We start from the raw sequence: 24,008 nt of genomic DNA on the forward strand, positions 1-24,008 counted from the left end.
ACGAAAAGTCTTCCTAGAAAATGTATTCCAAGGGGGTTTCCTCTGCTCCCCTCCACTCCCAGAGAATAAAGTTTGCCAGATTTATTAAGGCAAGTATACATTTAACTTCACTAGGGGCGATCAGAACATTTCAGTTGTGCTCACTGGGGGTCCGGGGTAGTCTTAGAGAAATGGGGAATGTTTGTACATCACTCGCAACCCCTTCCCCTGAGAGCTGGAGGCAAAGGCAGGGGAGGGGCCCCTGATGCGCATCCCTCGCCCCACGGCCGCAGCCTCCGCTCCCCGCAGCGATCCCAGCTCCCGGCGGGGCTCAGCCCAGCGCCGGCTCGGGGCCGCGGGGAAGGAGGGGCGGTGGGAGGGAGCCGGGTCAGCGGGCCCGTCCCGGGGATGGGTGGGGAGAGGAGCGGGCGAGCGGGGCTGTGCCGCAACGCCCCTCGCTATAAACGGAGCGGCCGCGCACGGAGCGGGAGGAGCGGCGCGGCCGGCGAGGAGCGCGCCCGGAGCCCAGCCCAGCCCAGCCTAGTTCAGCTCGGCTCAGCCCAGCCCGCTCCGAGCGCCGCCGGGGCTCAGCCACCCCGCCCGGACCCAGGTAAGCGCGTCCCTCTCGGGCACCTTCGGCCAGGGGCAACCGGAGCGTTTGCGAGCGCGGCACAGCCTCGTTTGTACGGAGTTTATACGTGGCTTGGACGGAGCTGGCACACGAAGGCTCAGTCCTGGACGAAAAGCAGCCACTTAATCCCCCGTGCTCTGGCTTGCCCTGCGAGGCCCGCTCCACATAACTATTTTAGAGAGGGTTAAGTGCCCCACAGACTCCCAGCCCTGCCGCGTCTGAGCTCTCGAGTGTTGCCAACAGTTCAGAGAAAGCGAGGGCGCCCTTGGGCAGGAACTCCGCCGCACCTTGGGGCTCACCCCAGCATCCTGCGAGACAGCCCTGCCACCTCTGCTCAGTTCAGATGAGCAATTAAATTTCTATTGCTGTGCTAAGCTCATGATAGAAATTAATCAAACACCAAGAGGGATGTTTATGATTCCCGGGAGTTGTACAAACAGTTCAGTGTCTCAGTCTGTCAGGCAATGCGACTTCCACCAGTTAGCAGCAAGCATTGGTTTAATCAGACTTCTGTAGCATACACCCTCCATAACCAGGTCTATCCTTTTTCTACAGAGCAAGAATTGGAGCGATCTACAACCAGAGATTACTTTTAGTCAGTAAAGTTAAAATGCCTCCCTCACTGTTTTTTTTCCCTGGCCCATTTCTAAACTCCTCTTGGACTCTCATTGGACTAGAGCTCTTTAACAAGTTCAGATGAAGTCCTGCAAAATATTTATTGTTTGTCCCCTCTCCATGCATCAAAACACTGAATGTTAATGTTACCAGTTACTTACAAGTACAAGCCATATATTCCTCACAGTCAACTGTGGTATCAGTAACTAAGTCAGGTCATGATACGTACAAAGCAGTAAAATTGCAGTATTCAGTTACACCTCTTTCTATGCTTCTGCAAAACCCTTGGGATTAATGAGATGTATGGCAATAAGGGACAGCAGGATTCTGCCCAGAGCATGCTACAGTTCACTGTAAATTTCCATCACTTCCAAAAGTAGCAGCACTCATTTGGGTTGTGTTGTGCTGCATAGCATGGAACAAGGCAGTAAACTGGCTCAGTAAAATCACAGGACGAAGGTATAAAGAGGGAGGTTTTTAAAGTGAAGCCTCTTCTCTTGTCACTTGCCTGAACCCACAGCACTAACATGATTAGATTTTTGCCTGAATAGGAGGATTAAGTATGGCCTGAAGCAGGTAATTACAATGATGATGTAGAAAGGCTTTTAGGTCTGTTCTAGTGTCAGACAAATGTTTCATATTCCTGACTATGGCAGTCCATTTTACTTGGTGCCTCCATAATCTTTTAAATTACAACAGCTTTCAAAAATATTAAGTACCTACAAATTCAGCTTTTGCTCATGTATTAAGAGTTTAAAATACATGCCTTTTAGCAGGAACATGGTATTTCTGCACATTTTTCTCTCTACAGCTTGAACTACAAAGCAGAGAAAAATCAGTTGTGATTATTGCATGCCTCCTAGCTTATGTTGTTGAACTGAGAAAGCAAAGTGGCCCTGTACAATTAAGAGAAGTCACATTTAGCATTAAATTTGAATATAGCTGGTTTCATTCTCCCCTAATTTTTGTCATAGTAATAGATGAAAACAGATAAATTTTGCACTGGGGGAGAGCAGAAGTCTACTCATTTTCTATGGAGTAAGGTGTCCTGCCTTCCTGCTTTGAAACAGTGTCTCCTGGGCTGGACAGCATATGCAAACTGCAGGTAGAAGTTACTGGTTTAAAAGGGAGAAAATACCAGCCTGAAGTGTCAGTACCCACAGCTGCCTTTAACTTTCAAATATCACAACTCAACAACCTGCTTTTTACAGTCCTCTTGGAACAAGAAGATGAATTACGGTATTCATCTTTCCTGAATAACATTATCTTTAATTCATTAAATACTGGAAAATATGTTTAATTTCACTCTTTGTCACACCATAAAAACAGAGGCAGATGCAGAATGTAAATATGGTGATTTATTTATATTTTCTAGAAATGTAAGGACTGACATGGAAATAAGTGTCAGAGTTAATGCCCATTTTAAAAAAATATATATTTTGTATAATGGGCACTGACTGCATTTTTCTACTCTTAAGTTTTCTCCTCTGTGGTAATTTTATCCTCTATGTTTGTTAGAGGAGTATATTTTGGTAGTTCTTTTCTCTGGCACTGCCTGTTGTTGAGTACAGTAATTAATACAGTAATTTAAAGTTACATAAATTACAAACTTTCATACACTGTCCTAGTTTATATAAAAGGTTAGTATTAATTTAAACCATTTTAAGCAGTCACAAATTACTCCCAATTGCTCACTACCTTTCTTTTTTCTCTAGAACTTCTTGTGTTCCAGAAGTTATTAGTATCTCCAGTAGTATTCATAAGCTTAACTGTGGCTATTGCTGCCCAAATTTTAGGGGTCTTAATCACACTCTAAGAAGCATGCAATTGTTTGAGGAGTTGGCTCTCTGCACCTTAAATATCCTATTCTACCTTGGTGACTTCATAAAATGTCATATTTGTCTTGATGTGGATACAGAACATGGATATTTATGCATTACTTTAATCAAATACTATATCTTTATAACCATGTAATTTATATTACATGGTTAATCTTGTACATTCTTTAAACTGAATTTAATGGTTATCTTCTAGGAGACTACCTCAATGAGAGGCAAGATCAACTAAAATTGAATTTGAATATGTTGTATCTAAAGCTGAGCTGGGGAGATGGGGTATCAAGATTTATCTACAAATAGATCTGCCTGGGCTTGTATTGGATACATGAAAAAAGAAGACAAGTGGCCAAGCTGGGAAGGGTGGTGGGCAGCAAAGCAAAGCATTCCCCTCACCTATTTCTGATAGTAATGCTGGCAGCACAGCAACCATCATCTCTCTCCAGAAGGAGAAGCATAAACTCAAAATCTTTTCAGAGTTGCAAGAATGGTGAGATTGGGAGCTCACAGCTGGGAGGATTGGTGAAGGTATAGCCTGGTCACTACAGGCCCACAGCAGCCTGCTTGTCTTGGAGGCTCTATTGCACGTTTAGATAAATCTCTAGCCTTTGGGTAATCTTAACTCAGTTTTCAAGCCTTATCTACTTTACTGCTGCTATTTGTTCATCCTGCCCTCAGCTGTACAAAAATTCCATCAGAAACGCAGTGACACAGATGTTGTCTTTTACCATGTGTTCCTCTGAAAAAATAATTAGGAATTTTTCACTATTCTTGGATGGCAGTTCACATTTTTGGACAGTTAGTCCTAAAGGTGACTGTGCTGTTTTTAAGAAGTCAGCCTCTGCATTTTAGGATGAGGTTTGAGAAGGTGAAACGGCAGAATGTAACAAAGAAACATTTTTAGAAATCTCATGGAATTCTGACACAGAATAAAAAACGTATATCACTTTTGAAGAAAGAAGGAAATGGAGGGGAAAATGACATAATTCTTTTCACTATTTTAGGGTTAGTTTCCACAACACCAACAGGAATAAATAGGGGGCCATTGCTGAGCGTTGAACCTCCCCTACTTACAGGGAATTCATTTTGCATAAAAGTTAAATCTTTTGCATGTAAGCACAAGGTGACTTCAAATGCATTGGAGAGTTTGAGTAGGTGGCAACCTAACATATGCTTTGAGTTTCAAGATGCATAGAGCTCATTCATGAGGCTGAAACACTGCAGCCTGGAGAGCAGAAAGGCTCCAGTAGAGCTGTTTCAGTGCAATTGTGTGCAATCACAGTATCATATTCTGTCTCTTCCTTCTGATCCCCAACACCCTTGCAGTGAAGAGCAAGCCAGTAATCTTTTGCTAATGACAGTACTTCTTTCCATTCTGTTTCCATCAACAAATTTGTCTCTTAAGATCACTTTCACAAACAGATAGTCATTCTACTCAGAGCACTCATTCCATGTTCTGTACCATTTCCTAAAATGTACCCTTTGCCAACAAAAGAAAACAAAAAAAAACCCCTAAAATTGCCAGATGTACCCTGGAAGAATCTTCGCCACTTCGGAACATTTTGGGGAATTTAACAAATTTGACAAAGAAGGGCAGTTATGATACTCATACTTAACATTTTTTTACCTCAGCTGTAACAAATGGAGAGAGGTTATCTTGACTGTAAGTCCTAACAGCTGTGATTGTTTGAGACAGATCTCATGTGAAATAAAATTGCTGGCCCAATAATTTTTGGTCTTATCTTCAGATAAATGATGGATTATACTAAAATTACTCTGCACTTTCAATTGAATTGCAACAAAGGATAGGAAAATATCATGTTCCAAATGACCCGCTGTTAGTTTTCTCTGTTGCACCATCATGTGAAAGAACTACAGATTTTGGCCTTCGGTCAGGTGTCTTTTACAATTTTTATTCCATTTGTGTTTTGTTTGATAGCAAAACTGTCCAGGTATTCACTATATAACAAGGCTAGCTAGAATGCTTGGTTACTATTTGTGGTGTTTATCTCCTTTTATAGTAGCTGAGTAGCATTTCTCTTGTAGGCACAGAAAACGGGTAATAACCGAAGACAGCCTCACAGCAGGAAAGTGAGATCAGATTGGCAATGCAGCAGTGAGTGGCATGATTGAAGACAAGACAAAAAGCAGGCTACAGCAAAAGGTAACTGGCAATACCCAAAGAATCTAGTACTGAATTTGGGCAAGGTCAATATTTAGACAGTATTTCACTGCTTGAGGTGAAAGCTATAATTAGGGTTACAGACAGAACAAAGAATGATTTTAGTTAACTCCTAATTTCAGCTAATTCACCTATTCCTTTCTTTACTTCTAGGTCATTCAACTTTGAGTTACTGATAGATCCTTGGCTAGTTAGTGTCTAATAATCAGTAGATGAAGCATAGGAACAGAAACAGAAATTAAAATTCAGTGGATTCCTGAATCCACTCAGTTTTCAGAGAACAGAGAGGAGACACTACAAAGGAGGGCTGTGGCTCAGCATTTCTAGCTGAGAGGGAGGGACACATGCAAATAAGTAAAACATTCCAGAAAACCTCTGAACAGCTGTACTTTCATGATGGGGGGCTTACGCAAGGAGAAAAATGCACAAGTTGACTTCTCTAAAAAATGTTCTTTTGGCAACTGGCCTCCATTTAACTCTGCTTTAGCATCAGCACAGCCTGGCCAGAGCCTTTCCTCAAAGCAGGCAGCACATGATGAACAAAGATGCAGCCTGAGCTTGTTTATTAAGAAACCATTCAAGCCCTTCCCAGTCTACATTTATGGGATGTATATTGCCTTCTCTTCTTTTTCTTTATAAATTCCTATTGTTTTTCATCTTTTTTCCTTTCTCCACCCATTCTTGTTGCCCAAGCCTAAATGTTTATGCAGTTTTACTTCCTTCCCTTCCCCTGCCAAGGGGTAAGTTGGCACCACTGGAGTTGCTCAGGGTTGGTTTTCTCCATCCTCAGTCTCTCTACTTGATGTACAGCAGTCAGAAATGGAAGGCATGGGGCAAGAATCAACATGTGTTGTCAAACTGGGACTCTAGTTGTGCTGTCTATTGTTTTCCACTTGGTTTTGTTATTAGCAGGTTACCATGATTAGACAATTACAGTTTTTCTCAAATCAGGTAAAAATATTTCTTTTCACATGGCCTTCCTAAAAAGCACTTCAAAGAAAAGTGTTCAAAATCATTTTACCTTCAAAGACATTTTATGATGCTATTCCACATTCTTAACACACCATCAAAAAAAAAAAAAAAAAAGAAGCTATGTCAGTAAAGGACACACACAAGTAATTGCACGGTAGTTTTCCTAGCACTAAAGCAAAGCAAAGCTCATTTTGCATCTCAGGGAAGGCACAGCACTGTCCCTTCTGGGCTTCTGTGCACTTTTGTTTGCTTGAGAACGGAGACTGCACCTGCTTGAGGATGCACTGATTCACAGTATCATAGATTAGCTCACTCCAGCTGTAACAGCTGCCTTTGTTTTGCTACCTCTGGCTGGTCCTCAGTACCCACAAGGAACATCACAGGACAGCAAAGAGAGTTCACCAATTAATTTTATTTTCAAAATAGAGCAATAAATTTTACTGTGGGGGGAAAAACAGGAAACAAGCTGTACAAATTTGGCAGAACATCTATTTTGGGATCCTACTATTAAGTGTGCCGCCTTCCAGACAAAGCACTAAGGATCATAGTAACTTGTTTTTCCATGGGTGATAATGCCTTTCACACTGACATGGATTAAGGTGTCTATGTTTGACCTTTCCTTGTCTTTGATTAACCCTTTAGAAACTCCCTAGTTCAACTGACTCACATAATCTCAAATTTTCTTCTAGTCCTCATAATGATCTGCCCTTAACAGGAGTTTTGTGCAACTGAAAGCACAATTGGGCCTCTATGCTTTCAGTGTTATACCTACTAACAGTTACAATGATACTAACTTCTCTTGGGCTTAGCTACATTACCATTTTAAAAGATTTTTTTTGTCTGAATAAACTCTTGTACTTTACCAGTTACTCATACTGTTTTCTTTCCTTTCTGCCTTTGGTTCCCCTTTTCTGACCCTAATGAGCGATTCATTAAGAAGCCTCCATGCTGATCTTTTGCTTTTAATCTTTTAACTTTTCCCTCCAGGCTGTTCCTAACATTCTCATTTAGGGAGGAAAAGTCTTTTCTGAGGCATATTGCCATGGTGTGATATTTTCCCACTGTAAGGATGTCTAAATTAATTATATAATAAGAAAAGTAATCAAGGGTCTCAGTCAGACACAGTCAACCAAATCCTATTACAGATTGCTGAATTACAAAACAAAGGTTCCTCTGAACTAAGGTGTTGAAATCTAACATCCATTTCCTTGCCCAGAAATCCACAATACATTGCCTTTGCTTCTTCAGTAAGACAAACACTATTTTTCAGCACAAAGTCAAAAGAAAAAAAGTGTTCAACACAAAGTTTGCTTGCTGCAGAGCTGACTGGTGGGAAGTTACATGGAAATCACTAGCTATGACACTAGAAATGCAGTGATAAAGCTTTCACATTAGCTGGTTTAATTACCATGGTAGACACTTGAGTGATACTGGTGTGTCTGTGTTCACATAGAAATGCTGCATGTGCACACATTTGTATTTCAGTTCATGTCTTCATTACTCAAAGCAAAAGATTCTGTTAACTTTAAACACTTTGGTGAAAGGTAACAGGAATGGAATGCATTAGCCATCATTGCAGGTGAAGGTAATTGCTCTGCACAATGCATTTCTAAAGTTATTAATTAATTTACATCTGCCTTCTATATTTGGGGGGGAAGCAGGGGGGTTGGGTTGGGATGTAAAAATAAAAAGCCCTTCCTGCAGAAGGACCTGCATACTGAGCCTGTAAAGCTCATAGGTGTATCATGGCACAAGCCTGGTCATTTAGCTCAATGGCAAGAGAATGTTTTTTTGAGGATTAACGTACCAGGTAAGGCTTCAACACACATCAGAATCTTGCTATGCATGTCAAAATGTTACTGATTTGCTTTACTTGAAGCAAATCTATGTAAGCTCTCTGGTGGCAACTGTCCTACTGTTTTACAGGAAGGTACATAAAGGCAGTTCCTTGTACCAGAAAAGTAGAAGTAAAATTACTTTTCAGAATTTGTTGTTGATTGCATTAGTATCTCACTTTTAACTAAGGAAATTTGTTCAGGATTGTAAATAAACTGCATACATAATGTTTATTTTTGCCCCTGTGTCTGGCTCAGCAGAAGAGTTATATGACTCTGGGAGAGGGGCAAATGACACTGTGGTCTCTGAATAAAATAAACTATTGGAAAAAAACAAGGAAACCTCTATCTAGACTAACTGGAAATTCCACAAAATGCTATCACATCCCAACTTTGTCTACAAAATTATTAGCTGTGTCCACTACCCTTCTTCCTAGAAACATCCTTGCCTAAAGGGAGCAACAGAAACCTAATTAAAACATTATTTTTGGTACATTTATACTAGTAGCACCACTGATTGAGTTGTCTTTCACAGTAAATCTGTAACACAGAAGAAGAGCAAAGATTGAGAAAAAGCCTTTTCTCCCACAGGAAGGGGATTTGATTCACAAGGAAGTAGTTTATGTTTCGGTCTTTCCATTCCATTTTCTGTTGTAATCTCTGCCAGCAACAGAAAAGGTTCTGCCAGTGACTGCATATTGCTGTGGGTGTGTCTCTCATGCAGTAACCATTTTATGAAATTATCATTTCTAATTTAGAAGCACAAAGTACCTTTTTCTGCTAAATTATTCACAACCATTAGTATTTTAAGCTTACGTAAGTCTCACTTGGTTTTACATAGAGGCTGGTAAGCAAGCTCTGTCTTGCAATTATAGCAGCTTATGGAAGTAGCCTTCACCACCCCCCCAAGAAGGTCACTTTCCATGGGATAGCTCCCTCCTCCTGGACAAGTGCAACCACTAAGACCAAGATCGGCACAATGAAACTTAAAAACACTTTCTGTGTCAGATGCATTCCATCTAGCATTCCTTCCAACAAGAATAGGAGCGATTAGAGACCAGTGATACTCAAAACAGCAAGTAAAATGTATTGTAATTCCTTGTTAAGCTTTACTTGCTCAAAATCACAGTAATATAACAGCATTTCTCCTACAAGCTGGACAGGAAGAACAGTTGTTCCTGCTATTTTTTACATACTGAAGAAGGAACACTCAATCTTCAGTGAAGAGGACTGTGTAACTTAGGACAGATCCACAGGTGTGTGGAACACCCAGTAAGCAAATTCTGATTTATGTAAGACCTAATGCTGCCTCAGCCCTCTTGTTAAAGAGTAGAAATGAGCCAACACACAGACTTCTGATTTATCACAGCATGAAAAGGGTCCTGGTTTAATCCTCTTTACAGCTGAGCCATCCTGACCCCAACCATTCACTGACTGTGGCTGCAGCCAGCTCCTGCTTGAGGTTTCCCTCACAGCCTCTGACTGCAGGGTCAGCCTAGCTAGACTGTGACTGCAGGTTCCAACAACAGGTTCTAACTGCACACAAAGACTGACCTCAAAGCAGTGATTCTCTCTCCTCAGGATCCTTCTTCAAGAGCCTCTCACTCCCTCTTGCCCAAGGTTCCTCCTCTTCATGCTCCCCTCACCAGCTCACGCACCCCTTTTATCACACTTCTCTTTATTGGCCACAGCAGGGCCAGGCTGCATTGGGTAATTGACACAGCTGGTGCTTACCAGGGGCACCCGTGCTCCCTTCTCCCACAAGCTGAAAGGAGGTGAGATACCTCACTCCTTGTACCTGATCTCTGCTGTTGGAACTGGCCATGACAAGGTGTGCTCACAGAGTGCTTTTTATTTCAGTATGGTTTTTTTCTTTCTTGCCTCTCCACAGCATTTTTAATATAAGACTGAAATATAAAACTGGATCAAGGCAAGAATTAACATAAATTCCCTTCTCAGATTGGAGGTGTTCACAATAGAATCTTATGGTGCATTACATATGGAAGCAATGGAGAAATTTCAGGTGTGGGATTAGGTATCCAGAAGCTACATTTGTCTAGGATGTGCCTTGCAATGTAATTAAACCAAAACAAAACAACAAACTTCTTATTTCATTGAACTAAGCTATCAGAAAAGAAACTTAAAATTCATCAAATTATTCCACTTGTGCTTAACAAACCTGAATTCGATTTCTGTCTTTTATTAAAAATAATCACATGGGGCACACTATATTTTATATAGGCAATTCCGACTGTAATAAAGGAAATGTGTTCATTCATTCATTTACTATCACTCAGAGAAAGTAACTGTGCAGCATGTAACCTTTCACAGCTCAAACTAATATCATTTTTATTCCTTCTGGGATTGATGGCTTAATTCTGGTTAATTATTGATTATTTCAAGTACTTCCAAATACCCTGAAGATACTTCATAACCCTGCATCAAATTGAAGTTATAAACCTTCAGTAAAATGTGTATTCATACTAAAATATTACATTGTGCTGCTATTCTAAAAACATGTCATGTCAGTGCTGAAAACCCTAGAAATTCTAGTCCTATATTGTTCTGAAATACCTTTATTTTGTCTTTCATTTACTTTCATCTAATGTGCAATAAATGACACTGTTAGCAGTATGAGGAGATGACATGATCCTGAGAAGCAGACATTAGGTTAGCCTGCTGGTTATTGATTATTTTTATCTCCCAGAAGGGTGCCAATCTTTCTTTTTGGTAAAGCTAATGGCCAGAGCAGAGATGCAAAAACCCATGCTGCATTGGTGATAGTTGTTAATGTACTCATTTCAAAGTCTTAATATGCCTAAGTGCCTCTTCTAGAGAAAGAAACAATTCTTTACCTTGTGTTATAAACAAGAGCAGTGCTTCCTGCTATAACAACTAATTTTCATATTTAAAAACTAATTTGGCTATAGGTTAATAATCTAGATAAGGAAAAGATGATATTCATTTCTGTCAAGACAGACCAACCTAGGTGACAGGACACCATGAGAATCCCCTTTCAAACATCATCTTTTCAGAAGCTTAGCATTGTGATGTTCAGTTTCAGAATTACTGAGCTATTAATCTAGAAATATATTTTACTTTATTTAATTATCTTTTCAGTTTTAAGTTATTGTTCTGGGAATAATTTTATGTTCATATCCTTAAGGTTATATGATACGTAAGACATTTAAACACCAGAGAGTTTGCAACATATTCATGTAGCCTTGGTCAAAGAAAGAAAACAGAGATTGTTCTGATAGTTAAATAGGAAAAAAGAAAACAGAAAATTAGGTAGAAAAGTCTAAAGTATCTGGCATACACTGTCAAGCCAGAGCCAGCAGTGTCTAAAACCACCACCTCACTGATCCTCCACGAGAGATTAAACAGGCTGCATGTTGACAGTGGTTAATCTTTCAATGTTTTGGAGTCCAGTTCTACATGGATTGAATCCAAGAATGTTTTCCTTACCCTTAACGGCAGAGAAAACAAAATTACATGTGTATAAGAGGAAATCAATGTTTACTTTGAAACTTAAATCTAGAGAATCCTAACAATGAAACCTATAAATTAAAAGAATTAGACTGAAAAACTTTTGGCTAGCTCTAATGAGTGCCCCGTTTATCTGTCAGTCAACAAATTTCATACAAAAAATCCCCCTAATCTTTGCCATGATAGCATTCACTAAGTTCTGGTGAGGTTGAGAAACACTAGTGAAGTTGAGCAATCCTTTCTTGGCATTAACTTCTACAAGTAAAATTTTATAGAAGTATGTACATCAGGGCTTCCCAGATTCTGGGAAAAAAAGAAAAAAAATAAAAAACACCCAAAACAACACATACATGGGTTAGGGATTGACAGTTAGCTTTGTCCAAAGAGCTAAGTAGTAGGAAGAGCTATTTCCAGTGTTTCTGGACTCTGTATGCACTGTGAGAGTATATGCAAACAGCAGTCCAAACTTCCCTGCTACTGCAGCTGCTCTCATTGTAACTGTGACATCATTACACTGTAGACTGCTAAAAGAGCAGACAAACTGCCACATCTTACACAGGACTACATTGGAATTTAATGCCCAAAAAAATATATTGAAAGATTATATTCATCACTCCACTAGCCCATGAATTAGTGTTTCGAAGTGTCCTTTCACTTCCACCAATTTTTGCCACATTGATTTTGAACACAAAGTGTAAGTGTGCAAATAATAGACTAAATTTCTTTATTCTTAATTTTAAATTTAGCCAATTGCTTGCCAGTCTTCCATCTCTATATATCACTTCTATTCTCTCTAAATGCTCCTATTTTTAGCAGCTTGGAGATATAAACATTGTGTGCTTGTACCCAAACATCCCTTAAGTGCACAGAGATAAACTGACACTGTATAACCCATTGGACATAAATACAGGACAAGCTACTGATTAGTCCAACTCATCTGGAACAGGACAGTATAGTTCATAGCATTTTTTTGGTTCTAATTTGCTCATCTACTGTTTTCAATAAATAAATCTCATTGTGACACCAACAACCCTTCTGCTCCATCTGAATTAAAAGCTGTTTGCCCTTACCAGCTTTAGGGAACTATTCAGGTAAACATGTAGTTTGAAAGAGAATAACAGCATCATCCACTGCCACTGTCCATAGAGGTAATGACAAATCCAAGGATATTAGTAAAAGTGGGGGTTGGTAGTGGTGTAAAAAGTGTTAAATAGGCTTCTATTTTCAAATTAATAAATTGCTAAAAATTAATAAAATGTACACACTATTTGGATAACACTGTGTAGGCTTCTTGTAGACTTGTTACCTTTCAATTTCTAAAAGACCCTTAAGTTGTTTAAAAAAAAAAAAAGTATTTCTGAAGTGTCATTTTCAACAGTAAAAATATCTTCATTCAAAATTGGCTGATATTTGGAAAAGAGCTGTATGATTAACAACGTGCTTAGTCAGATCTAAAATAATCTTTGTTCAATGAGTAGGTGTTACTATTTTTCCATCTGCATTGCTAAAGTGAATTTTCTTTAAAATAGTCTTAATTTGGGTCACAGAGAGTTTAAGCTGCATATGTCTTTGAAAAAATAAAATATCACACTCTTATTCTAAGTCTTAAAAGTGCAAGAACTGGGCTGAAGGTTAACAAAACCAGGAATGTGTCAGAATACAGGAAATTAGATGGAAGATGGTAGATGCTAAAATAAAGTGAAAATAGTTACCTCTGGTGCATTAAATTTAAATAAGTACAGGTACAATGATATATATTTTGCCTTATGTTTTCTTCTTAAATAATCTTGAACAAAGGGGATGTTTTGAAAAGTGATAGCACTTGAGTATAAAACATAGCAATTGTCTTATTTTAAAACAGGAAATACAGACCTCTAGTGGTCAAAATCTATATTATGAGTTAAACTTCAAAGCAATTTAAATGTCACTCTGCTTAACTTGTTACTTTCTTTTGCATTTTCCTCCTCCATAATCATTCAAAATCATACACACTCCCTATTCAGACATTCTACAAGCATTGATTTTTCCCAGAGGAAAAAGCCCCTTCATCTGTCTTTTTTCACATAAATTTTGAAACTGAGTAGTTGAAAGATACTTGGGAATTGAAGAGAAAATTAATGAGAGTAGTCCATGAGAACAAACAGAAGATAGATGTTAATTCTTCTCAGAATAAACTATAAAGCCATCCTACAGAAGGACAGACTGCTTTGAAGTGTGGCAGAGGAAATAAATACAGAGAAGTTCTTACAGGGAAGGTCAGAGTACATAAACAGTTCACATTTGCAAAATAACAGGAACCGTTCTGCTAGCACAAAAAGAAGTAATACCCAATTTAAGTTCTGATGTTATAGAGAAGGAGATCCTGAAAGGATCACAGGCAGTTTATTTTCCAGCTCTATTGGGCCAGCACAAGTGAAGCAGACCAGCTCGAGCTCTTGCAAGGGGAAGGCACAAAGAATCCACACATATGTTAGAACATTAAAAATATACATACTTTTAAGTAAATAAAGCAAACATCACAAAATTAACAGCAATTTCAACAGACTGGCAGTTGCCTCAGTTGTTAAAAGAAAATGCAAAGACCAGTACAAGGTCCTTCAAGTTCTGTTTTGATATCAGACCATCTCCTTATCCAAAATTGCAGAGCAGCAGCCAGCTTGACAGCTGCTAACACAGGTCTCCTGTGTTTGAATTATGTACCTGTGTTTGTATTTCTCTTTCCCTTCACAATTCATCTATCAGCTCTGGATTAAAGATATTTAGGAAAGCCATAGGTGGGAAATACAGACTGTTAGAACTAGCTGAAGAAATAAGAGCTAGGAGAAAAGTAAATCTATAGCTCCACAACAGTACTGCTCAGGAATTCCAGGAAGGCAGAGAAGGTGCTGAAGTGTGCATGTGAAACAGAAGTAGATCTATTCACTACGGCCATGAGATAGAAAGGTTACTCTGTTGGATAGAAAAATACCCTAAAAGCCTTTGCAATAAAGCATGTGTAGGTGTCATTACTTTCTCAGCAGTTAGAATAAATTAGGAAAGGGCGGGACTAAACTCATAAGATAAAGTTTATACCACCAGAAAGAAATAAATACAGCTAATATACTGAATGTAATGTTCCAAACATTTTTCATTCTCTTTTCTCCCTGTGCAAAAATTTTACATAAAAATAGAATGCAGTATCATCTTAAACATGGAACTACCTTCTCATTTGTATGAAAAGCAAATAACCTACCCACTGTCAGAAGGAAAGTGCACATTACCTAGTGATAAGATGGCTGAGCTGTGGCAGGATTTGTCAGCCTGAGTTTATTTAATCTTTGTCAAAGCAAATATTAAGTACATTTTTGTTCAAAATCTGACTTGTGATGCCTGCTTACCTATTTTTAGCTGATGAACTTCTCACAGAAAGGCACAGCCACTGCTATCTGATCTTGCAGTAGGCAAAGTGCTGTTTACCTCACATGAGCCCAGCATTCCTTGTTTCCACAGGCAGTTTAATTAGGATGCATGTTCACCCAACAGAAGCAATGAATGGAGTGGTAAATAATAGTTGGTTGGGCAGTCTGAAGCATTTCATTATCAGGGACTTATTGTAATCATTGTAATTAAAAAAGATAAAAGGTCAAACAGGACAGTACCTCAGAACAGGAGCTTGCTTCTCACCAGATAATTTGTTTGAGATTAATGCCACCACACCATTCACAGTCACAATTCAATCCTGTTAGAAAAAGCTTCTTGTGTAGCAGCCCTAAAATGATCCAATTATCATTATGTTAACACAGATCATTTGAGATGCTTTACATGGAATTATCAATGTGCACAACTTCAATAGAAGCATTTAACTGGCCAGTGGTTTTACCTGCTTTGTTGCATTCTGGCAGCATAAAGCTGTATCAGCCATCTACTTCTGGAGTATTTTAAAAGAATCTGCAGTTCTTCCTGTGCAGCAATATCTGCTTTGCACTTGTACAGCCATGATCCTGGGACAAGCAGATGAACTGTGGCAGGTGAGAAAAACAGGAAAAACTGAAGGTGCTATGGGAAAGAGATCACTGCCTGTAAGGAATTCACATTGCTGCGGTGGCCCTCTCTCACTACTCAGCACAGCCATGGGCCCATGCCTTCCAAAAAAATTACCTTCTCCAATTTTGAAGCTTTTACTAATGCTATGAAGTTGTTTGTGCTCAAGGAACCAGATCCACCTGAGGCTGCTCTGAAACTTTAGAATTTCCAGGAAATTTAAAACTTCTGTTTGAGATTAGAAGTGCTTTCCTTAGTGTGCTTCACATGTACAGCTCCTGTGAGGCTCATTCTCACAGCAGCATTCAGATTGTTTTCAGATACCCAGATGGCAATCCATATGTGTTTATCCAAAAGCAACCACATTACGTATTTCTGCTTCCTTGTCATTTACTGCAAATGTTGATGAATTTATTTATTGATTGTAATTCCTTAGTATAATGTAAAGCTGATAGCATACCAGACACATCATTTGCACAATTCCACTGACTTCAGTGTTACATCAAAACCTTTTAACTCCAGGAGGATTACAGAGTCTAACAGAGGTGGATTGAAGTATAATGCTATTTCTTGACAAAATTCTTGATTCTTCATGGAACTTGTTCTGCCTTTTTTTACTTCCCAAGCACTCCAGAATATGCTCTGAGAATTCAATACCTCAGAGTGCCAGATAGTTATTCCCAGCTGAATGTTTCTTTTATTTTAACACATTTCTGAAAATGTAATAGAATCACTGTTAGCCTTTCTTGAAAGAACATATGCTATTAATTAGCATCTGCTAAAGCTACTACTGACATGAAACAGTACAGGTCACCAAGTGGGCAGAAAAGGGAAATTGGAAGCAAAACAACATAACACAGTACACTGAAGGGGTGTGTGAGAAGACCATGGGAAAATTGCCTTGGCATCTACACAGAATCAACCCCACCCAAAGGGAATATTCACCCTCAGCTGCATTTGCCTTAGAAACTGGATCTGTCACTTAGCACACACAGAGCCAAATTGTATCAGTGGCTGGTTAATCTTGTCACTGAGAAACATCTTGCCCAGCCTTAACTGGGCCTGATGCACATTATTGCCAGTCAAACTTGTACAGGTGACCTCCTGAGCAGAAACTTCACTACAGAGTCTCACTGCAAAGTTCTGGGCTGTAATTTTAGTGGGTACATAAGGGAGCAAAGACTGTAAGTCCCAGCCTGTAGCTGGGACAGGGCAAATGTTGTCAGACCTTGATGTTGCAGAACATATCACTTACTGTCAAAGTTACTTTCATAACCAAGGGATGAGATAAAAGGATTTATCTTGAAATCTTTTTATTGTGGTTTCCCTGTCCCAGGGATAGGCTGACCTTCCACAGAGCCAAACATCTTGTATTTGAGATTTGGCACAGTTTGAAAGCCAGGTTTTGCTCAGAATGTACTAGAGTGCCACATGTGATCAGATTTCTTTGTATTGGCTCTTTTTCTTGACTTTTTAATTTCTTAGACATGGCAAAAATAGCTGATGTCATTTTGAGACATCTATGAAGAACAAGACTAATACATAGAATGAATTGACTGGGAAGTGTTGTATGGCACATCTTGACAAAATGTCTATTAGTTGCACTTTAGTAGATACTCTAAACTTGATAGAGTTATCAAGAACCTAAATCTTGACATTACCCTGCTAGTTTTGTAGAAGTGAATCAGGTTATTAATGCAAACATATGCTACAACATAAGCTAAGACAGAGAAATAACAAGTCTTCAAAACGCTGAGAGCCAAAGGGTGACCTTGCTCACAAGACGCTGGGTCCATTCTGGGTTCAGTCCCTGGCTCCTTCAGACTTCCTGTGGGCTTTGCTGAGACAAATCGGTGCCTCACTTCCCTATTAAAACACAATCATTTGTGAAAAGATTTGTCTTCCAACAAGAGCAAGTCAAACATTAAACTCAGTAGCATTCCACACCTAAAAGGAACATCAGTGCTGAACCTCTCAAATAACGAGCAGCCACATCTGAAACAGCATAGCTCTTGTGTCTGTAATGAAGGGCATCTCTGCTTTCTGCAGGCATCTGGACTGCCCAGGGCCTTAGGGTGGGTCTTACATTTAAAAAGGATTTCTTTGCTGTTTGGGGTGTGCTTTATTTTGTTTTGGAAGCCAAAGTATTTCAGTTAATTTTTGTTTTAAGCAGTACAAGTTGGGTTTGGCTTATAGCTGTCAGGATCCTGCAAACAGCAATAAACACTACTCTGCAATAATAACTATCAATTTTATTTTTTTTTTTCACATACATTATTTTTCAGGGAAGACTATCTGTTTTTAGACTCTGGAAAGTATGGAGTGTCAGAGTCACACTGTATTACCTGCTTTCTAAAGTCATCAGTCATTAGTCAATAAGGAAATGATTCTTGCAGAACACACAGGCCCTGGCAAACCAAACAGGTGCCCTTTAAAGGAGATTTCTTATCCTTGCTGAACATTTAATATGATCCAGAAACATAGCTTCAGTTCTTGGATACATAAATTCTGTAAGCAACTGAAAATGTACTATGTTCCCCCTTGCATCCTTCTTAAACTCTTTGTACAGTTATTAATGTGCAACTGTTCAGGAGATGTCTGGATTTTCAGAGATTCATTTTCCCTCACTAGAAATATCATTGTTCCAAGCCAGATGGGGAGCTAAGTAACCTCGGAATAGTTAATGTGGTTTTGATACAACAGAATACTAGATTGTGAGTTTACATCTTTCTCTGTGATGTAAAAATTTTCTCAAAGAATTTAGTTCACTGTACAGAAAAAAATTTCTAGTGATTAATCTCAGAGATACAAATGAGTACCTAATCTAAAGTCACTTATTTTCTTAATTCATTGCAGTTTGTATTTACATACTTAATTAGTATTCAGAGTGCTTGAGTTTAGTTTCTGAGCTATCTGAATAACTTACCTCATTAAATATGTTACCTATTTATGGAAAGAAAATAATCTAAAGATTCTGCTGAATTTATAGTTATCTGCTATTTTCAGTCTCCCTTATTATTTTTGACATATGTTCACTAAATACTATTATTCTAAATTGGAACTTTGTTAATTGAAAGAGGCTTTTTAGATTTCATTTATGCTAAAAAGAATCTAAAAATGTTCAGCCAACTCCTAACATTCTTAGCTCTGTTTTACTCTGCGAAGTTTGTATTAAAATAGGAATTGGTTGATAAAACACTTGAAGATGGCTTATTTTAAAATTCAAAGACATTGACACATTGTGTCAGACTTGACCAAAAACTTGACATTTAGTTGAGAATGGTTAAAAATTAAATCCCTAACACAAATACTGTTTTCTTCCTCTTTTTCCCTCCTAGGTGTGAGCTCCATATTTTCTTTCTGAAACTAGGTTACAGCTGAAGAGTTCAAGATGATCCCAAATTACTCTGCTGAAGAAACTGTTAAAAGAATCCACGTGGACTGTCCTGTTTCAGGAAGACACAGCTACATCTACATTATGGTTCCGACTGTTTACAGCATCATCTTTATCATAGGCATATTCGGGAACAGCCTGGTCGTTATCGTCATTTACTGCTACATGAAATTAAAAACAGTAGCCAGCATCTTTCTTCTCAACCTGGCGCTGGCCGACCTGTGTTTCCTGATAACTCTGCCCCTCTGGGCGGCCTACACGGCCATGGAGTACCAGTGGCCTTTTGGCAACTGCTTGTGCAAGCTGGCCTCGGCGGGGATCAGTTTCAACCTGTACGCCAGCGTGTTCCTGCTGACGTGCCTGAGCATCGACCGCTACCTGGCCATCGTGCACCCGGTGCGCTCGCGGGTGCGCCGCACCATCTTCGTGGCCCGCGCCACCTGCGTGGCCATCTGGCTGCTGGCCGGCGTGGCCAGCCTGCCCGTCATCATCCACCGCAACATCTTCTTTGCAGAGAACCTCAACATGACGGTCTGCGGCTTTCGCTACGAGAGCAATAACACCACGCTCCGGGTCGGGTTGGGCTTGTCCAAAAATCTGCTGGGCTTTTTGATTCCTTTCCTGATCATATTAACAAGCTACACCTTAATTTGGAAGACTCTGAAGAAGGCGTATCAAATTCAAAAAAATAAGACTAGAAATGATGATATTTTTAAGATGATTGTGGCAATTGTATTTTTCTTTTTCTTTTCCTGGATTCCTCATCAAGTGTTCACTTTTTTGGATGTGTTGATTCAACTACATGTAATAACAGATTGCAAAATCACCGATATTGTGGATACAGCTATGCCCTTCACCATCTGTATCGCTTACTTTAACAACTGTCTGAATCCCTTTTTTTATGTTTTTTTTGGAAAGAACTTTAAAAAATACTTCTTTCAGCTAATAAAATACATCCCACCAAACGTCAGCACACATCCAAGCTTAACAACCAAAATGAGCTCCCTCTCCTATCGGCCACCAGAAAATATCCGCTTGCACACCAAAAAGACTGCCGGGCCTTTCGATACCGACTGAGGCGTTTCGCAGAGTTCTTCTTTCGAACAACCTTGCGTGTGTAGCAGCAAGAACAACAAGATTCATCTGCGGTCCTGAACATCACGGTTCATTACAGCAACACTGGATCACCTCAGAGAAATCATACTGTAGAGAGTCAGCAGTGGCCTTTCATCTTACATTGTAAAGAGGACTGCTTCGTTCTCATTTTCTTTACTGAAAGCAGCACAAGTGTTGGACAGGCGTGTCAGAGTTCCTGCCAGGATCCCACTGTTTGCTTGGAGCTACGAAAGAAGGGGAGGGAAAACTCCTAACTTGAGTTCACAGGTGTTTCAAAAGGAAAAACTTGTACAAATAACACAAAATACAAAGAACCTGATTTGCATATATGTGAGCTATTCTGTTGGAGGAGTGGCGTTTTGTTTCTTGTTTTGTTGGTTTGTTTTGTTTTTTTTTAATTATATAAATGTCCTATAATCATATTTATAATATATTTTCAAATATATGCTATATATAGAGGCCCAATTTTAAACTCAAATTGAAATTTAAGGTCCTTGAAATTGGTCTTATTCTGATTTATGCTACTATTTTTTATGGCAATTTTTTTCATAATATATGCAATAAAATGCAGATTTATTTATTAAATATAGAATATATATATTTCTAGATTTATATTCCTACTCATACATTTCAAACATTCCTTCAGAAATGTACATTTATATCCCAGTGGGTATTTTTATAGTAGTTTAAAAACCCACCTCTATATGGGCACACAGAAATGAGGTTCACTCAGCCTTTCGTCATGATAAGCCACCCTGACTTTGAAGAACTTTACATGTAGAGGGAGTTGACTCTGTACTCTTTATGACTAAAAGTAAAATTCTGTATTTGAAAACATGAGTCCTGGGAAAGAGATGATCAGAAAACTTTAAACTACTTTTGTGTTATAACCAGGACACTCAGTGAGAGAAGTTACCAACTAATCAAATCCACTTAGTTTTTCAAATTCCTGCACATTTAGTAAACTCATATATTGATAAGCAAAAATGTGGCAATGTTTATGTATCTGTTTAACTAATAATACTTTTAGTCCCATCACAGAACACCTAAGATCAAACTTTACTCTTGGCTTTTCAGAATTTCTCTCCATTTATATAAAATTATATCCAAGGTATTTGCTCCCTTTACAACATTTTTTTTATTTATATGGAACAAATTCAGATTTATACTAGCATAAATCAGAACTAAAGTCTGGTTCAAACTCTCAACACAAATCAAGAAGAAAGGTGATAAGCACTGTAGGAAGTTTCCACCAATGATATCTTCATATATGTCCTTTTTCCCTCAAATAATGAACTTCAGATAATATTTATGCTTGATTCACACCCATTTATGATCCTCAAAGATAAATGAGTTCATAAGTACTTTTTGACATTACAAACTTCAGAAAAAATCCAAAACTTTACATATGTCATGTAGAAAATTACATGCCCCTTGAGAATTTGCAGTATTTGTAATAATACATCTAATGTGGCTTAGTCTCAAGTAGTGAGTGGATGGATTATCCATATTTTCTGATGATCAAAAGCAAAACACAACAAAACAGTTATTACTGTAGTTTAATACTTTTTAAGGAAAAAATGGGACAACAACCAGATCTAGAAATCTTCCTACTCTTCCATTTGCTTATGCTAATGAAAGTTTTTTTCAGTTTTGCCTTTGTTCTTCCAGCTGCAAAAATGGGAAAATGTGTCTACTCATATACATTGCAAGGCACTGTGACAAGCCATAACTTCTAAAGCTGTATGTTAAAACATAGCTCCTTCATTAAAACATCAATTTAATTGCAAGCTAGTATCCCAACATATGAAGCCTTAACATCATTTAACTATATCATTTAAAGACATATTTAAATTGTTATACAGAACACTTCCTATTTAGCTTACATCCTTATGTGTGAGGCAGCCATTTGCTTGAACAAGGCAATAACCCCATGCATTATCAACACCACCCAGAGCAGGACTAGTGCCCCAGAACTCTAAGGTGGCAAAGGACTGGCAGAGATTGCTGTTTATCTGTGTATTTTGTTCATGGACACACATGCACATGCTGAGCAGCATCGGGAACTTCCCCTAGCAGAAGCATCTCTGTCCAGCCATAATTCTGCGTGCTGTGCTTGCCACCTGCTGGATGCAGCCACAAATTTGCTTTACATCTCAAAAGTTGTTACAGAAAGAAACAGCAACACTTCCCTGCCACCTGAAGGATATGAAGATCCTCACCTGTGGCAAAATTCCTGTATGAATAAAACACAAACTTGTCCATCTGGGAGGCCAGTAAATTCCTTGAGAGGGTCTAAGCAAGCATTTCCTCATCATCTGCTCATCCCTTTGGTCACTGAAATCCAGCATCCCCAGTGACCACAATAGGGAGCTCATTTGCAAAACATTGATGGCATTACTACAAGAGCCATTTCAAAGAGGACATAAAAATCAAAGCCATTGGTTACTGATCTTGGTCATTTCATGCCAGAGCCTGCAGTTTTAAGAGGCTGTGTTCCTAAGCTACTGGTGCCACCTGCATCTGCCTGTGCCATGTAAAAAGCAGGAGCATGCACAGCTGTGTTACTGGAGGAAAGGTAGGAAGGGACTGCACCTGGTGTGCCCTGAGGGCAGCACTGACCCTGAACCAAAAGGCAAAGAAGGTGGAGGGGAAAGCTTTCCTAAATAATGCAGGGAAATTTCTGTTCTCCTAAGGAGTAAGTAAACAATGATCAACCCCCAAATATGCTAGTTAAAAAAAAAAGAAAACAAAAATACAGCAAATCAGCAGATACTGAAAAGAATCTAGAGATAAAAGTCTCCAGCAACTCATACTGGTAGGTTTTGGAGCACAGAGTTACTGTGTACAGCCAGATGCTGCAGTTTCACAACACCCCAAACTGACAGCTAAGGGAAAAACCCACAGCACGGACACCCACACCACTTCCTTCATGTACTGCAGCCAAGGCAGGTGCTGAGATAGAGGTTATTGCTGAGCCTTACACTCCCCTGCACACCTATGGGCTGGAGACCTGTACACAGGGCAGGCAGAGCACAGGGGAGGCAGAGGGGACAGTCTGGCCTTTGCTGGGGACCCTTGGCCATGTGGACCCTACTGAGGGGCAGGTGGGAGATGGGCAGAATGTTCTTTGGTGCAAGGACCTACCCAGTGCCAACAAAGGAGGGAGTAAGATTCGGCTCTATCTGACTTTGCCATCTTTGGGAAACTTTGGGTTGAGCCCTATCAAAACAAAACTGGCTGTAGATGTTTAAGAACAAATTACCACTACCTTAAAGAACACAAAGTTAATTAATATGCAATAGTATGCAGTTATTTTTGAAAGGAATATCCACAGTGCTTTTCATTCCTGTGATGACCAAAGCAAAATACTACAACTCTTAGTCTGTCCTTGTACTGTCCTGTTGTGAGGAACCCAAATCAGTACTAATGGGAACAGCATATAACCCCAAATACAGGCATTACAACCCCTGTTCCACCACAGTTTTATCTACTGAATGAATACCTTATTTTCTGCTGAATAATTACTGAATTACATATTGTACATGTACATGGATAATATTTATTTCTATTTATTGTGCAAGAGTACTTTATGTGACTCATGTTTTGTGCTCCACTCCCTACTTGCTTGTCCATTGTAAGCCCATTCTAAATCATACTGTATAATGTACATTGGTGAGCTCCAATTCCAACAAAATTATTATAGATACAGTGGGTATTGATCTGGCTTCTTGGACTAACAATTTCTTTGTGTTTACATTATTAATCTAGATTTTGCAGAGTAAGCACAAGACCAAAAGTCCTTTCCTTTACCAGCATTACTATTTAGGTGATAGTTTTCACTGTCTACTTGAAACTGTGACAGCAGCAGAGAATGCAGTAAGTTTTCTAGGTTTGGTTTACTTTTGCTTTAATAACTTCAGCAAAGGTTTGTTTTGAT

At 39.1% G+C, this 24,008-nt stretch overlaps 1 protein-coding gene across 2 annotated transcripts; it reads left to right on the plus strand.

The window, feature by feature from the left end:
* Positions 1-459: 459 nt before the first annotated feature.
* Positions 460-22,824, plus strand: AGTR1 (angiotensin II receptor type 1). Of its 2 annotated transcripts, XM_063408424.1 has the most exons (3): positions 460-589; positions 5,107-5,224; positions 18,897-22,824. In XM_063408424.1, exon 3 carries the CDS (start codon positions 18,950-18,952, stop codon positions 20,027-20,029), a length of 1,080 nt encoding a protein of 359 aa, XP_063264494.1. In that variant the 5' UTR covers positions 460-589; positions 5,107-5,224; positions 18,897-18,949; the 3' UTR covers positions 20,030-22,824. The 2 variants fall into 2 exon arrangements, with proteins under 2 accessions (XP_063264494.1, XP_063264495.1); XM_063408425.1 differs by lacking the exon at positions 5,107-5,224.
* The last annotated feature ends 1,184 nt before the right edge of the window (positions 22,825-24,008 follow it).

Source organism: Prinia subflava, chromosome 11 (assembly GCF_021018805.1).
Source record: "Prinia subflava isolate CZ2003 ecotype Zambia chromosome 11, Cam_Psub_1.2, whole genome shotgun sequence".
NCBI classification, from domain to species: Eukaryota; Metazoa; Chordata; class Aves; order Passeriformes; family Cisticolidae; genus Prinia; species Prinia subflava.